Here is a 15,191-nt window from a genome sequence, read left to right as displayed (position 1 = left end):
GTAGAGCTGGAAAGGGTCCCGAGGGTCATCTAGCCCAACCCCCGCAATGCAGAGATCCAAACTAAAGCATCCGTGACAGATGACCAACTTCGGCGTAAAAACCTCCAAAGAAAGAGAATCCACTTCCAGGGAAGTTTTTCAGCAGAGGTTGGGTGGTTATCTGTCATGGATTCTTGTTGTACCGCCCAACTCTATGATTCTAAGAACGTTGCAATAAGAAAACCCCTCTTCTGGGAAGATGTATCCTTAATTGCGGGCAGAAGCTAGTGGTATACAATAAAGTTTCCCGCAAGTTTTTCTTTAAGGTGAACGCTGAAGGTGTCTGCTGAATTTCTATTGGTGGAGCCTTTGGACCAATGACAAGACAGGCTTTGTTTCAGGTGGTTTGAGGAGCCTCGCCCAGGACAGTTCAGCAGCTGAACTGACTCGGTAGCGAGCGGGAGGCAAACTGAAGCAGCTTCTGCGGACGGAGATTCGGAATCTGAGGAGAGAAAAAGGTAAGACTGAGAGCTCCAGGAGCCTCCTCGGTTCACCCGGGCTGACTCGCGTTCAGAATCCTCCGCAGGGACTTTCAGAAGTACATTTGGAGGGGGCTCCCACCTTGCAGGAAAGCGCCCCCGCTGCACCCACTGCCCCTTGACGCCAAACGGAAGCCTCCGAGACCATTTGTCATCGAAGCGGAGCAAACGGTCCGGGGGGGATGGAAACACATAGGTTTTTCTATGTGGTAGGGATAGCATTTCAACTGAAGCCCCAATTTTTCAGGTCCTAAAGATGAGCATCCAAAGATGCGTATGCGCCGGGATGCTGTTCCGAAGGGATGTGCGCGCGCGCGGGTGGAGCGACTGTGGTGGGAATCGGCACCTGCTCGAACTTAAACGATTGCAAAAGTTTATGCGCCTAAGAACTTGAAAGGATACACATGCATGGGGGACCGGGAACAAAACGCTGGGGTCGGGCTTCCTTGTGCCCTAATATTCGAGTTAGCTGTGTGTCGCCTGCCCTGGTCCCCGTAGCACCCGCTCTCTGCGCTTGCACGGCGACTTGGAAGAGGACTTCTGTTTTGCAACAAGGAAGGGGTGATTTTGGGGTGGTGGTGGTTTGGTGTTGGAAGATTTAACTTTCCGATCCTCAGCTGTCCCCAATTAGGTTTAGAAGAAACCTTCTGTTGAGTCTTCCCCTCTCTCCTTGCAAGGAGACTTGAACACCGATCATCTCCCCACGCCACCGCAAAGCAAATTAAACTCGGAAAAAGCGCCACAAAATATTTATTTTCGTGGGGAGGGTGAGTGTGCATGCATGCAAGTTTGGGGCGTCCTTCGCAGTTTCTTAGCTTCTCGAATGTGCTGCAAATGAGCTGGCAGCAACCGCAGCCCTTCATAGGAGTCTTTATGTTTTGGGGACCAGCCAGTGGCGTAGCGTGGGGGGTGCAGGGGGGCTGGCCGCACCGGGCGCAACATCTGGGGGTTAGGGTTAGGGGGCGCAAATCCACGGGTTAGGGGGTGCAAATCCACGGGCTAGGGGTCGCAAATTACTTGCCTTGCCCCGGGTGCTGACAACCCACGCTACGCCACTGGGACCAGCCTTTCGCTTATGCGTGGTTTGCCCCGTTGCCGTTTGCCTGTAGTTGAGCCTCCTTATTCCCCTCGTAGCTTTCAACCTTCACTTTTTTTGCGGGAAATTCCCTTATTCCAGCGCCGTTTCCCGCTGCTATCCCGGATTGTTAGATATCCCGTACGGTCCCCGGAACAGGTGAGGCTGCTGATCCCTTATTTTCAAATCTGAAAAACATTTGTTCTCCAAATGTTTTAGGTGGAGGCTGGTGAAAGTTGTTCTGCAAAGCCTCTGGAGCGGGCAGCAAATTGGCAAAAAGTTTCGTTTTTGTGGATCAGTGCAGTTTGGCGACGAGAACAGAGGTAGAGTTTTGCTCATTGTAATCTTAGGCTCGTCCAGGCAGGATAAAAGTGAGTGGTTGAATCTCAGAGCTGGAGGGAACCCCAAGAGTCACTTAGCTCAGGCTCCTATTGATGGAACCTGTCTGTTGAAATTGTGCAAACCATTCGGGAACCAGATGCCAGGAGTGGCGGTATAGAAATATTTCCAATGAATGCATTAAATACCATTGAAAGAAACCACCCCCGTATGGTACTCCACAAGAATTATTTTATTTATTTTATTTTCCTTAAAGTTTAAGCACTGCTTGACTGTATAAAAATATCATTTCAAAGCGATTTACAGGGGGGGGGGGAAGGATAAAACAACGACTTTAGATGTGAAAACGTTAAAAACAAGTATTTAAACTTTCAAAGAATAATCATTAAAATCAATGATGAGCCAAAAACATTTCAATATTCTACATATCTTGATAGGATTGCCTAAACGGACATGTTTTAATTTTATCTTTTCTTTTTATTTTTATTGAATCTTCAACAGAACATAGAAAGGAGAAGAAGAAAAGAATCACAATTATTAACATTACCAAAAACATGATGAATGAAAACAGGTTTGTTATGATTCACACGTTTTTTTTGAAAATAGCTGTTATTTATTTATTTCGAAAACATGTTATTTTACTTTCTTTGCTATAGAGTTTGGATAGTGTGTATGCCAGCCTGAAAATAAGTATTTATTTATGAAAGCTCAACTATATTATAAACTGAGATAACTCCTTTGTTATGTACCCCATTACCTGAACCTCATTAACTTTCTGTATGTTTTACACTATGGTTGTAAAATGTTTAATGATGTTTTTATGGGTTTGTGGTTGTTTTGTTTTTTTTTTTTTGTAAACTGCTTTGAGTCCCCCCACCCCACCCTCTAGTAGTATATTCATTTAATGAAATAAAATAAATAAATAAATAAATAAATAAATAAGCAAAAAGAAATATCAAATTGCATAGAAATTGCCATGATTACTTTGACCTCTTGCAACTTTCAGTTTGTGGGATAATTCTTCTAATAGCACTGTTTGCGAAACTACAGTGTACCATTGATCCCGATTTAAGAAATCCAAAGCTTTCCAAGATCTGGCTATGTCAGTGTGAGCTTCAGTTAACAGATATATAAGTCCTCATTTACTAAATGCATTGTTTCTCCTGTAAATACATCAGGTAGAGCCAAATAAGAACAGAGAGGACTACTTTGTGCTGTGATCAGTGAAATACTATTCCAAAAAGTTGCTTTGTTGGGGTAGTCCCACCACTTGTTTTTGGACATACCAAGGTCTGCACAGCCCCTCTAGCATACAGGAGTTGGTTTTGTGAAGGACAGCGGCCTGAGGGTCAAGCACCAGCCATGGCTGACTTGAGAGGACGTTCCTTTGTCAAAGCCATTGAAGACTTGTATGGTCTCTTTGACCAGCATTCCTCCTTTATTTGCCAGTTTGATTCCCACCATTCACAGGGGTTTGCTTAAAAGAAGTGAATAAAATGTTGATTAATGTTTTATAACATATAGAAAATAGTCATTTTAGTAGATTGGCTTCTTCTATACTTAGTTTTTCAGCACTTCTCAATTGTCAGCTAGCCCCCTTTTTATATAGTTTGAGCAATTATAATGAAATACTTTAACTGGCACCCACGAGATTCTATATACCGGTATGTATATAGTTCTAATTTTCTCAATGTTTAATTGATTTTTAATTACCCCCTCCCCATGCTTATAGCAGTTCTTTTAGAGGGCCTCCTATTTTACATACATATCTTAATTACCAGATGCACCAGATGGACGGGGTATAAATAATAAATTATTATTATTAATTATTATAATTATCATGATTGCTATTACTTTTATTTCACAGTAAAGAGGAAGGAAAAGGAGAGACTGGCCCACAGCCTTCGGATGGGGGAGCAGCTGGCACCAGTATTGACTCTCCTGTTGAGGGGGAAGAAGAAGCCCTGGCAGCATTTGACGTGCTTGAAGAAATTGAAGAATTGTATGAAGATGAAGATGATCGGTTTGTAGACCTATCCCTGGCAAGGGAGGATGATATGGATGCTCTGTTCCCAATGTTGGCAGCAACTCTAGGAAGCGAGCAAGAGGGGCAAGAGGAGCAAAAGGGGCAAGAGGATCAAGAGAGGCAAGAGGATCAAGAGAGGCAAGACGATCAAGAGGGACAAGAGGATCAGGAGGGGCAAGAGGATCAGAAGGGGCAAGACGATCAGGAGGATCAGGAGGGGCAAGAGGATCCGGAGGGGCAAGAGGATCCGGAGGGGCAAGACGATCAGGAGGATCCGGAGGGGCAAGAGGATCCGGAGGGGCAAGAGGATCCGGAGGGGCAAGAGGATCCGGAGGGGCAAGAGGATCAGGAGGGGCAAGAGGATCCAGAGGGGCAAGAGGACCAGGAGGATCAGGAGGGGCAAGACGATCAGGAGGGGCAAGATGATCAGGAGGATCAGGAGGGGCAAGACGATCAGGAGGGGCAAGAGGATCAGGAGGATCAGGAGGGGCAAGACGATCAGGAGGGGCAAGAGGATCAGGAGGGGCAAGAGGATCAGGAGGATCAGGAGGGGCAAGAGGATCCGGAGGGGCAAAAGGATCCAGAGGAGCAGACCGAATTTGGGACAGATGAATTTGTTGATGCTTTATCATCATTTATGGACTTAACTCAACTGGAAGATGAAGAACATGATAGGGAAGAGGGGGAGGCTGCTGGTGAATGTTCAACTAGCACTGCTTGGAATAAACGTGGCCAGGAATCAATGAAGTACTTCAAAGGAGCTCCAGTTTCCCGCTGTATGTCGGGAACCTTTGTCGCTGATCCTCCTGTTGAGAGGCAAGAAGAAGAGGGAGGAAGAGGGGAGGCTGGCCAACAGCCTTTGGATGCAGGAGCAGCTGGCCGAAGTGCTGAGCCTCCTGTTGAGAGGGCGCAAGATAAGGAAGAGAGTTCGTCTCTGGAAGAAAAAGCTCTGGCAATGTTTGCAAAACCTGAAGAAATGGAAGAATCTTATGAAGATGCAGATGAACAGCTTGCAGGCGTGTCCCAGGCTAACATGGAAACTCTGCCCCCAACATTGGCATCACGTCCAGGAAAGAAGAAAGTGAGCCAGTTGCCCTCAGAGAGCACCAAATTCGATGCAGATGATTTTGCCAAAAATGTATCATCATTTATGGGCTTAAATCAACCAGAAGGAGAAGACCGTGATCGTGAAGAAAATGCTGGTGGTGGAGCTTTACCTAGCATTCCTTGGAATAAACTTCATCATGAAGCAGTCAAGTACTTCAGAAGAGGTCCAGTTTTCCACTACATGCTGGGAATCTTTGCCACTGATCCTCCTGCTGGGAGGCCACAAATGAAGAGAAAACAAGAAGAGGAAGGGAGAGGAAGAGGGGAGACTGGGCTGGAACCTCCTTTGGGTTGGGGAGCAGCCGGCCCCAGTGTTGATCCTCCTGTTGTGAAGCCAAAAATAAAGAGATGAAAAAGAGAGCAAGAGAGAGCAAGAGGGGAGACTGGCCCACAGCCTTCAGATGGGGGAGAGGCCGCCCCCGTGCTGATCCTCCTGCTGAGGGGGTGTAATGTAAGAGGAAGTATTCAGAATAATGATGGCAGTGCCTGCAGAGTTTTTTGGTAGAATCTTATGCATAAGCTTAAAAAAAAGTAGAGAGGATCTTGCAACTCTTAAATGCCTATTATAGAATTCCAATATGCTTCTGCCTTTTTTTAAAAAAGTATTTTATTATTAAACCTTGAAATGAGCAAAGAAAAAGCAATATATAACAGTTAACGTCAAATTCCAAACCCTTTTTGACACGAAAACCCAAAGAAAGAAGAAAAGAAATGCTTCTGCTTTTCTATCAGCTTTATCGATTTATGCAAAATCCTTGCTCTGTAGTAATATCCTACTTTCTATAAATCAACCTTCAAACCCAGATATCACAAGCTTATTTTTCTTTTTGTGCAAATAGTCCATAAGTAGTTTAAATCCTTAAAAATGTCAGCAATAATTTTACTCTAATTAAACATGCAAATCTATTAATTTCAATAACCATTCTTCCATAGTAATGATAAGCTCTTCTGTCTTTGTGCATATAACAATCTTGCTGCTGTAATCATATATTGAAATAATTTTCTATACTCTTTTTCTAGTTGTATATCCATTAGTCCCAGTAAGAAGTTCTGCTTTTAGTTGGATATTAACATTCAAAAACCTCTGTATCAATGTGTTTGTTTCTATCCATTATTTTTTACCTTTACAAAAAAAATTTCAATAAAGATTTTCTTCGTTTACAAAAGTACGTGCATTTTATCTTCTTTCAGGTCCCAGAGTCTTTTCTACAGGTCAGTTACATTCAGTGTGAGACATTAGTGTTGTACACAGTATAAGGTTGAGGGAGAAGAGGGGGGAGAGGGGGTGGGGTGCACATTGGTGTACATGAGTGCACAGGGTGTACACGGGCATGTGTGTATGGGTATACATGAGTGCATGTGAGTGTACATGTACATGGGTTATGTGGGGGTGTGTGTACATGGGAACATATGGGTGCAGAGGGGAGTGCTGTGGGGCTTCATGTGTCTAAAGAGAAAGCACCAGGAGATGAAAGCTTGAGTAAAGATGGGCAGACATGCTTAGCAACATGGCCTAAGGGGAGCCAGGAGGACTCAAATGTTATTATTTATTTTATTTATTGCATTTCTATCCCATGATTTTCCCCAAGGAGCTTTATTGGCTTCTGCGCTGAAGGAGCCAAGCCCAAAATGGCAGTATTGAGAATAAAACATGGAGAGAGGAGACATTTGAACCCTGTTCCCTGGATCTTAGTCACAATGCTGCGTACCTTCTCCAACATTTCTCCAATGAAAATAGGGACTTCCTATTCTACAATTATTAGAGTGGTACCTCGGGTTAAGAACTTAATTCATTTTGGAGGTCCATTCTTAACCTGAAACTGTTCTTAAGCTGAGGTACCACTTTAGCTAATGGGGCCTCCTGCCGCCAGAGCACAATTTCTGTTCTCATCCTGAAGCAAAGTTCTTAACCTGAGGTACTATTTCTGGGTTAGCGGAGTCTGTAACCCGAAGCATCTGCAAACTGAAGCATCTGTAACCCGAAGCATCTGTAACCCGAGGTACCAATGTATTATTATTATTATTAATTAATAATAATAATTATATAAATAATAATAATTATTTATTGTCATAGCTTCCAACATGTATAAAAACATAATAAAACATTACACATTAAAAACTTCCCTATACAGATGTCTCTAAAGACTACTTATCTCTTTGGATTGGGGGTCACATAACTCCATGCCCTCCAACGTTTCTCTGATAAAAATAGGCACTGTGGTCTAAACCACGAGTCTAGGGCTTGCCGATCAGAAGGTCAGCGGTTCGAATCCTCACAATGGGGTGAGCTCCCATTGCTCAGTCTCTGCTCCTGCCAACCTAGCAGTTTGAAAGCACGTCAAAGTGCAAGTAGATAAATAGGTACTGCTCCAGGGGGAAGGTAAACGGTGTTTCTGTGCACTGCTCTGGTTCGCCAGAAGCGCCTTAGTCATGCTGGCCACATGACCTGGAAGCTGTACACCGGCTCCCTCGGCCAATAAAGCGAGATGAGTGCCGCAACACCAGAGTCGGTCACAACTGGACTTAACAGTCAGGGTTCCCTTTACCTTTAAGGAAAAGTGGGACTTTCCAGAATCAAATCAAAAACTGGAATGGCTTCTGTAAATCTGAGACTCTACCTGGAAAATAGGGGAACTTGGAGGGTCTGATGCTGTTGGGTCTGATTTATGTGGAAGTGGGGATGGGCTCAGATCACCTCCGCAGGGACTGGAGTCCTCATCTATTGGCAGATTTAATAACAAGGTCTTACCTGCTAGCAAGCAGGATGGTACATCTACTGCGGATTGATTGATACAGATATCAAATCAAGACTCCAGCTTTCCTCTGGGCAGGAGGGAGGGTGGCTCAGAGGGGCAGACTTTGGCTTGCATGAAGCACCAGGCAAAGCCACTGTCTCCCTGCCTGTCCCACCTTCTGGCTTCCCCAAGCTCTCAGCGGGCTGCAGGCATCCAGAGCCCCTGTGGACCACCACTACAGCAAGCCACGAGCTGACACCTACAAGTGGCTCTGATCATCCTCATGGGCAGTGGCTGCAGTCTGGCCTGATACATCCACAACATTACCTACAACAAGGGCCAAAGGGTAGATCAGGTGCGGATGAACCGATGCACGCAGTCATGGTGAGCCTCAGGGAGGGGGTGGGACAGGAAGGAGGCACATTTCTAGTCCTAGAAGGAAGCAGAAGGGAAACAGCTCTGTTGCAGGAGGCCAGGTGGTCACATCTTTCAGGTACCTCTGCAGACCTCAGAGGTTGCTGGATGCAAGAACAGCCCATAGCTAGCTCTGGCCAAAGGGAGAGGCCTGTCTAGCCCAGCATCCAGTTCTCACAGTGCCCAAATAACCCTAAGAACCTATTGCCATTTCTGGTGTTGAATTTGGGCCAAACAGAGAGATTGGTTAGGCAGGGAGAATCTTGTGTCCCTGGACGAAGAAGTGAGGTGGGGAAAGGATGGGTAGCTATTTATCTCTCAAAATGAGTTCCTTGTTGTGAGATGCATGTCACTGTGACATCCATTTCCAATAGAACATTCTCTGCAGACGTAGTCAACTGCTCTTCTTGAATGTTATGAAAGCCAGGCCACAGTTTGAAAACTCAGGGACAAGGCAGGGGGTTGAGACTTACTTCCATGACCTGGCATTTTATGGGGGAACACCCATTTGTTTTCATGCTGAAGTACGGTACCCAGATCCATACTTTTTGTTTCCAACCATCCTCCAGAGAGCAATGGACTTTGTCAAGACTCTGGGTCTTGCATTAACACTTTGGGGAGCGCGTTGTCTGGCTTCCTCATCATTTTTGTCTGATTCTAACCCGCCCCCTTTAAACAAGCGGAATTGAGGGAAACCAAACTCAGTAGCCAAAAATCCCAAACACAGATTGCTAGAGAGTCACAAACAGGGGATTGTATTATGTCACATCCTCTAAAATTTGTGGTGGGAGCCTTATTCTTCCCGTCACTGCACCTATTCTTCTTACCTACAATGGGACAGACAGGTGGTCAGAAAGCTCTCTCCAGAGTGTGCACAGCATTTTGATCTGGACAATGGACTTTTGCAACTTTCAAGGATTATTGCGTGCCTGATTTTCATCGCTTTACCTGTTTGAATCCTGGCACATCTTTCAATGTGAGCAAACCTTGTATTTTATTGTTTACTTAAACAGTCTGAGAGTGATTTCACATAGATGGGATGGGATTCAACATCTGCCTGAGCATCCTTGGATGACATACCGTATTTTTTGCACCATAACACTCACTTTTTTCCTCCTAGAAAGTAAGGGGAAATGTCTGTGCGTGTTATGGAGGGAATGCCTACGGGTGGCGGGGGGGGGGGTCTGCTGCAGTCGCGAGCAGAGGATCCATGGTTCCCCTTCCTTCCCTCCTCTGTGGTTCGCTTTGAAACAGCAAAGCGGGAGAAGAGCCGCTGAGTGGGGAGGAGAGAGGGACAGAGAGCCTGCTTCTTTAAAGGAGCAAAGTAGGAGAGGAAAGGAGCCTTCTCCCCTTATACCCCTCTTCTTCATTATTAGCAGCATCCTTCTCCACCCACCCCACACGTGTTCCTTGTCCCTTGAGTGCTTTTCCTTCCCTCCCCACTTAAAACGTGGTTACAAAGCACGGATCCACATGGATCCTCAGGATTTTTGCACTGGGTCACCCCAAATTCACCATCAGATCACATAGCATGTCCATGGCTACATCTTGCACCAAAAAAATCACGTACCCACTGTTGCCTGGGGCCGCAGTGGTGCAAAAACGTGGTTACAAAGCATGGATCCACATGGATCCTCAGGATTTTTGCATTGGGCTACTCCAAACTCACTGTCAGATCACATGTCTGTGGCCACAGCATGAACCACAAAAATCATACATCCACTGTTTCATTTAGAATATTTTTTTTCTTGTTTTCCTTCTCTAAAAACTATGTGCGTGTTATGGTCTGGTGCGTGTTATAGAGCGAAAAATACGGTAATTCTTTTTAGAACATTACACACCCTTGTCTTCAAAGCTTCTAAAGATAACAATAACAATAATAATAATTAGGCCGGGCCGGGCTCAGGGCTGCTAACAAGCAATAATAAAAACAAATTAAATGAATACAACTTATAAACAAGATTAAAATACAACATTAAAATATTGAAACATTAAAATATTAAAATGCAGCCTCGTCACAGGAGGAGAAAAGGAAAAAGGAAAAAGAAAGAGGGGGAGGGAATCAAATTGGCTCCAAGCCAAAGGCCAGGCGGAACAACTCTGTCTTACAGGCCCTGCGGAAAGAAAGCAGATCCCGCAGGGCCCTGGTCTCATGAGACAGAGCGATCCACCAGGCCGGAGCCAGTGTTGAAAAGGCCCTGGCTCTGGTTGAGGCTAATCTAACTTCCTTAGGGCCCAGGACCACTAGGGTGTTGCTATATATGGACCTTAAGGTCCTCTGTGGGGCATACCTGGAGAGGCGGTCCCGTAGGTACGAGGGTCCTAGGCCGTGGAGGGCTTTAAAGGTCAAAACCAGCACCTTAAATCTGACCCTGTACTCCACCAGGAGCCAGTGCAGCTTGAAAAGCACTGGGTGAATATGCTCCCATGGCAGAGACCCTGTGAGGAGCCTCGCTGCAGCATTCTGCACCCGCTGGAGTTTCTGGGACAGCTTCAAGGGCAGCCCCGCATAGAGCGAATTACAGTAGTCAAGCCTGGAGGTGACCGTCGCATGGATCACTGTGGCCAGATCGGGGCAGGAAAGGTAAGGGACCAACTGCTTGATGCGGCGAAGGTGGAAAAATGTCGCCTTGGCTGTTGCTGTAACCTGCGTCTCCATGGAAAGAGAGGCGTCAAGGATTACACCCAAACTCTTAACGGAAGGCAATGGCACTAATTGGGCCCCACAAGAGAAGGGAGTTGGCCCCTCATCCCCATGCCATCCCGACCCAGCCAGAGGACCTCTGTCTTTGAAGGATTTAGTTTCTTTTTTTTTATTTTTTAAAAAATGATATTTATTGAAAAATTTAAAATTACAAAGAAAAAAAGAAGGAAAAAACAAGGAAAAGAGAAAACGAAAGACAACAATAGATAAAAGTAACAATTAAACAATACAAATCAATAGAAACCAAAATCAAAAAGAAAAAACAAAACACACAATACAACACAGTCAAAAAACAAAGATATACAACAAATTTAAAAATAAATCCAATATTCCCAAATCCTTAACTTTCATTAACTTATTTCATCGACCTCCTCACACCTCCCTTTTTTGTATTCTAGTTGTTAATTATCTCAGCAAATCCTTTCCATCTTTTGCAATATTCTGTCATTAAATTACCTTAATCTATTTTAACCTTATCTTACCATAAAAAACCCTAAAACTTAAAACTTAAATCTTACTTATACCAAATTCTTTTAACCATATCATATTCTTACATAATTCCTTTTATCATTTCTGCTAAAGCCAAATAATTTCATTCCAACATTTTTCTAATACTCGTTAATTTTATGATACTTTTCTAAATAAATTTTTAAAACTTTCTTCCAATCTTCATCCATCGTCTCTTCTCCTGGTCTCGGGTTTTGTCAGTCCTTTCTGTCCCATCCATCTAGTCCATCAACCTGGTGACCTTATATCCGAGGCTCTTAGGTCTTTTCCATGTCCCTTCCGCAGGTCTTCTTCATGTTTATACCTGTACTTTACTTTGTCTTCTGCTCCTTTCACTCTGGGAGACTCCAACTTGACAATATTTTTGTCCCTTCTCGACAAGTCAGCCCCTTTTCCATAGTCAACACTGAAATCCATGTGATACTTAAAGGCATGTTTCAAGGTCCCTCCAAAATTAGGGGCCCCCACAGCTCTGAGCTCCCCCTGGCCTGAAGCCAGACTTGAAAAGTCAAAACATCTCTGCATAGGGGGGTCCATCCAGCCCCCCATCTCCAAGGCAAGCAGAACTCCATCTCTCCAAGTCTGACTCTTTCCAGGTTCATTCATCAAGTCCAACGACTCATGTTCCTGCTGGGCCACAGCTCCCTCCATCTCTGCCACCCGAGGTCCAGCAACAGCCTCCTCCCTCATCTCATCTGTCAAAGTGCATTCCTGAATTAATTCCTGAGTGGGTTCTATATAGGTACCCACTGCCTGTCCAAAATTTCCTATCACAGCTGTCATCAAATTCATTTTCTCATGTAACTGTTCCAATAAAGCACTTGTCTTGCAAAAGGCAAGCACCAAAGCCTCTGAGCACATTCTTGTTCAAGGTCGAAGTCTGGTCCCACAATCTTTAATCTTTTACAGCTACAAAACTCCCCAGTTCAACTTTAAAAACAGTTTCACAAGCTCCCTCTAGGGGAAGCAATTTCTATTTGTATCCGTCTTTTTTTCTCCCTTTTTTTTTTAAAGGCAGATTTAGCAACAAAGTTTTCCTTTTTCAGATATTTTGTTCCTTTTAAAAGCGAAAGGGAACAATGGAATCAATATGTTTCTATTCTTTTAACTATCTGTCAAAAACGTTTGTCCATAGTCAATGAACTTCTCAAAAACGTCTGTCTTGACACCCCACTCCCAGGTTCAAGACGGTGGAAAATTACCTTTCTTTACTCTCTCTTCTGCAGGTTTAAACAGTCTAAAAAAGGTTCCCCCCTCTTCTCCTGCTTCCAAGGGGGGTTCAGTAATTTTAAATGATGAAAATTTAGTCCTTTACAAACGACTTTCTGAACTCTAGCTTGCCGTGTCTTTGCTTCAATCTATCTACAAAAAGCAGAAGGCGGACTTCCTGTTTAGACCTTCCCGCTTTCAGTGCCTAATTAAAAAATTTTCACTGTCCAATTTTCCGTTCTACTCATGGGCAGTTGTTTGAAATCCAATTGTCCACAGGAAAAAGTCAGCGTTCTCCGGCAGCAGCAATGCGGCTTCACTCCGTGAAAGAAGCAGTCGATTCAAAGCACCGCACCACTCACCCCACGTTGTTCCGGATCCCCAAAACAGGGTTTCCCCGCGAGTGGAAAGGTGCCAGCCAAATCCCACATCCACAGGCTTCTCCCGCCTGTGGTTTTTGATGGGTCTCCGCCTCGCCGTGGCAGTTCAGACCCTGTTTTCCACGGAGCGGGTTCCTCCCGATCGGAGCAAATCCGCCATTGCCAGAGGCGCCAACCCGGAAGTGAAGAAACCATCCAGCCACAGCTTCCAAGCATCTGGTCAGTGTGTCCGGGGCCGAGTCGGTGTGGCCATCCATCAGCAGATAGAGCTGAGTGTCATCAGCATATTGGTGACAGCCCAGCCCAAAGCTCCGGACAATCTGGGCAAGGAGACGCATAAAGATGTTAAAAAGCATTGGGGAGAGGATTGCGCCCTGCGGCACTCCACACACCAAGGAGTGGTGCGACGACATCTCCCTCCCTAGTGCCACCCTCTGTACCCGACCAGAGATAAAAGAGCACAGCCATTTATGGGCTATGCCCTGTATTCCCACGTTGGCGAGGCGGTGGTCCAGAAGATCATGATCGATCATGTCAAAGGCTGCTGACAAATCTAAAAGGATCAGCAGTCCTGACCCGCCTCGATCCAGTTGTCTACAGAGATCATCTGTTAGGGCAACAAGAGCTGTCTCGGTCTTGAAACTAGGACGGAACCCAGACTGAAATGGATCTAAAGCTGATGTTTCCTCAAGAAACCTACCAAGCTGTTCAGCAACTGCTCTCTCAGTTACCTTACCCAGATATGGAAGATTTGAAACTGGGCGGTAATTGGATAGGTCTAAAGGATCTAGTGAAATTTTCTTTAAGAGCGGACACACTACTGCTTCCTTCAGTTTCCCTGGGAATGTCCCTGTGCCAAGGGACAAATTGATAATTTCAACTGGGGGATCTGCGTAACACCTGGACATGCCCTAATCAGCCAAGACGGGCACAGATTGAGGAGGCAGGTGGTGGGCCTACCAGCTTGGAGGAATCTATCCACATCAGCAGGGAGTATCTGATTGAAATTGTCCAACATTGGACCCGAAGTCAGTCGAGGGGCCTCCAGTTCAGTCACTGTATCTAAATTGGCAGAGAGGTCACGGCGGAGCAACAGGACTTTCTCCACAAAAAGCTCGCAAATGCCTCACAGCTGTGGGTCGAATTTGAGCTTGAATTTGGTTGTCCTCCTAAGGACGTTATTGACCTAATTATTCTAAAAAGTTGTGCCGGGCGAAAGCTAGCGGATGCAATGGAAGCTGCGAAGTAAGATTTCTTAGCAGCTTTCATAGCCATCTCATAGGCTTTCATAAGCGTCCTATAAGAAGTTCTTGAGGCTCCGTCACGAGTCCGTTGCCATATTCGCTCTAGCCATCTGAGATCCTGCTTCATTTTCCGGAGCTCCTCAGTAAACCAAGGAGCCCGGTTTCAACGGGGTCACAGAGTGCGCTTAGGCGCGATCTCATCGATGGCTGCCAAGAGCCAGTTATTCCAGTCCTTGACAAGGTCATCTAATGAGTCGCCAGGAGAAGCAGGGTCCTGCAAGGCCTGACAGAATCTATCAGGATCCATCAGCCTTTGCGGGCGAGCCCAAATAGGCTCATGAGCAGATAAGCTGCTCATGGGTGGAGATTTTTCACTCTGCTGAAATAAGTATTTGCATTCTTACACAAGTAAAAAGAGGAAAGATAATCAATCAATAAACATCCTCTCCTACTCATCAAAACCCACCCAACAGCCTCAAACCAGCTCTTGCAAATGTGACATTCAGTTCCTTTTGGGCTTATAGATTTTGCTTAACTTCTGGCAGTTTGGCCTCCATTAAACGTGGCCAAATGTGGAAGGAGACATGAGAGCAGCTCTTGTTTTTTCAGGACTCTTCAGCACAGTAATATGGAGTATTCCCCATAAGAAAAATCTAAAAACAGAGGGGGTGGGATTGGGTGGTGGGAAGTGGATGGATCCAAGGTGGTGACCAGTCAGGGTTGAGATACTTAGCTCCATCCTCAAATGCTCCAGCTGCCGAGTCTTCGGCCTTCCGTGTTGCAGCTCTTGAACAGCATATAAAGCCACCAGCCACAAATAATAACATTTTTTAAAAGGGCAACACCAGTTCCCCTCTTCATATTTTTTGGTGTGCCTATGCACACATTTCTTATTATGCCACTGTTTGTCAAATGCTAGCTGCACAGTTTAAT

At 45.1% G+C, this 15,191-nt stretch overlaps 1 protein-coding gene across 1 annotated transcript; it reads left to right on the top strand.

Annotated features, from left to right (window-relative positions):
- The first annotated feature begins 444 nt into the window (after positions 1-444).
- TCEAL6 (transcription elongation factor A like 6) lies at positions 445-7,016 on the top strand. The gene is made up of 4 exons (XM_083486448.1): positions 445-497; positions 1,813-1,916; positions 2,434-2,503; positions 3,800-7,016. Exons 3-4 carry the CDS (start codon positions 2,487-2,489, stop codon positions 5,415-5,417), a joined length of 1,635 nt encoding a protein of 544 aa, XP_083342574.1. The 5' UTR covers positions 445-497; positions 1,813-1,916; positions 2,434-2,486; the 3' UTR covers positions 5,418-7,016.
- The last annotated feature ends 8,175 nt before the right edge of the window (positions 7,017-15,191 follow it).

The sequence above is a fragment of the Podarcis liolepis genome (genome assembly GCF_965112155.1).
Source record: "Podarcis liolepis genome assembly, chromosome: Z".
Taxonomy (NCBI): domain Eukaryota; kingdom Metazoa; phylum Chordata; class Lepidosauria; order Squamata; family Lacertidae; genus Podarcis; species Podarcis liolepis.
This window is presented reverse-complemented; position numbering and strand designations above follow the sequence as displayed.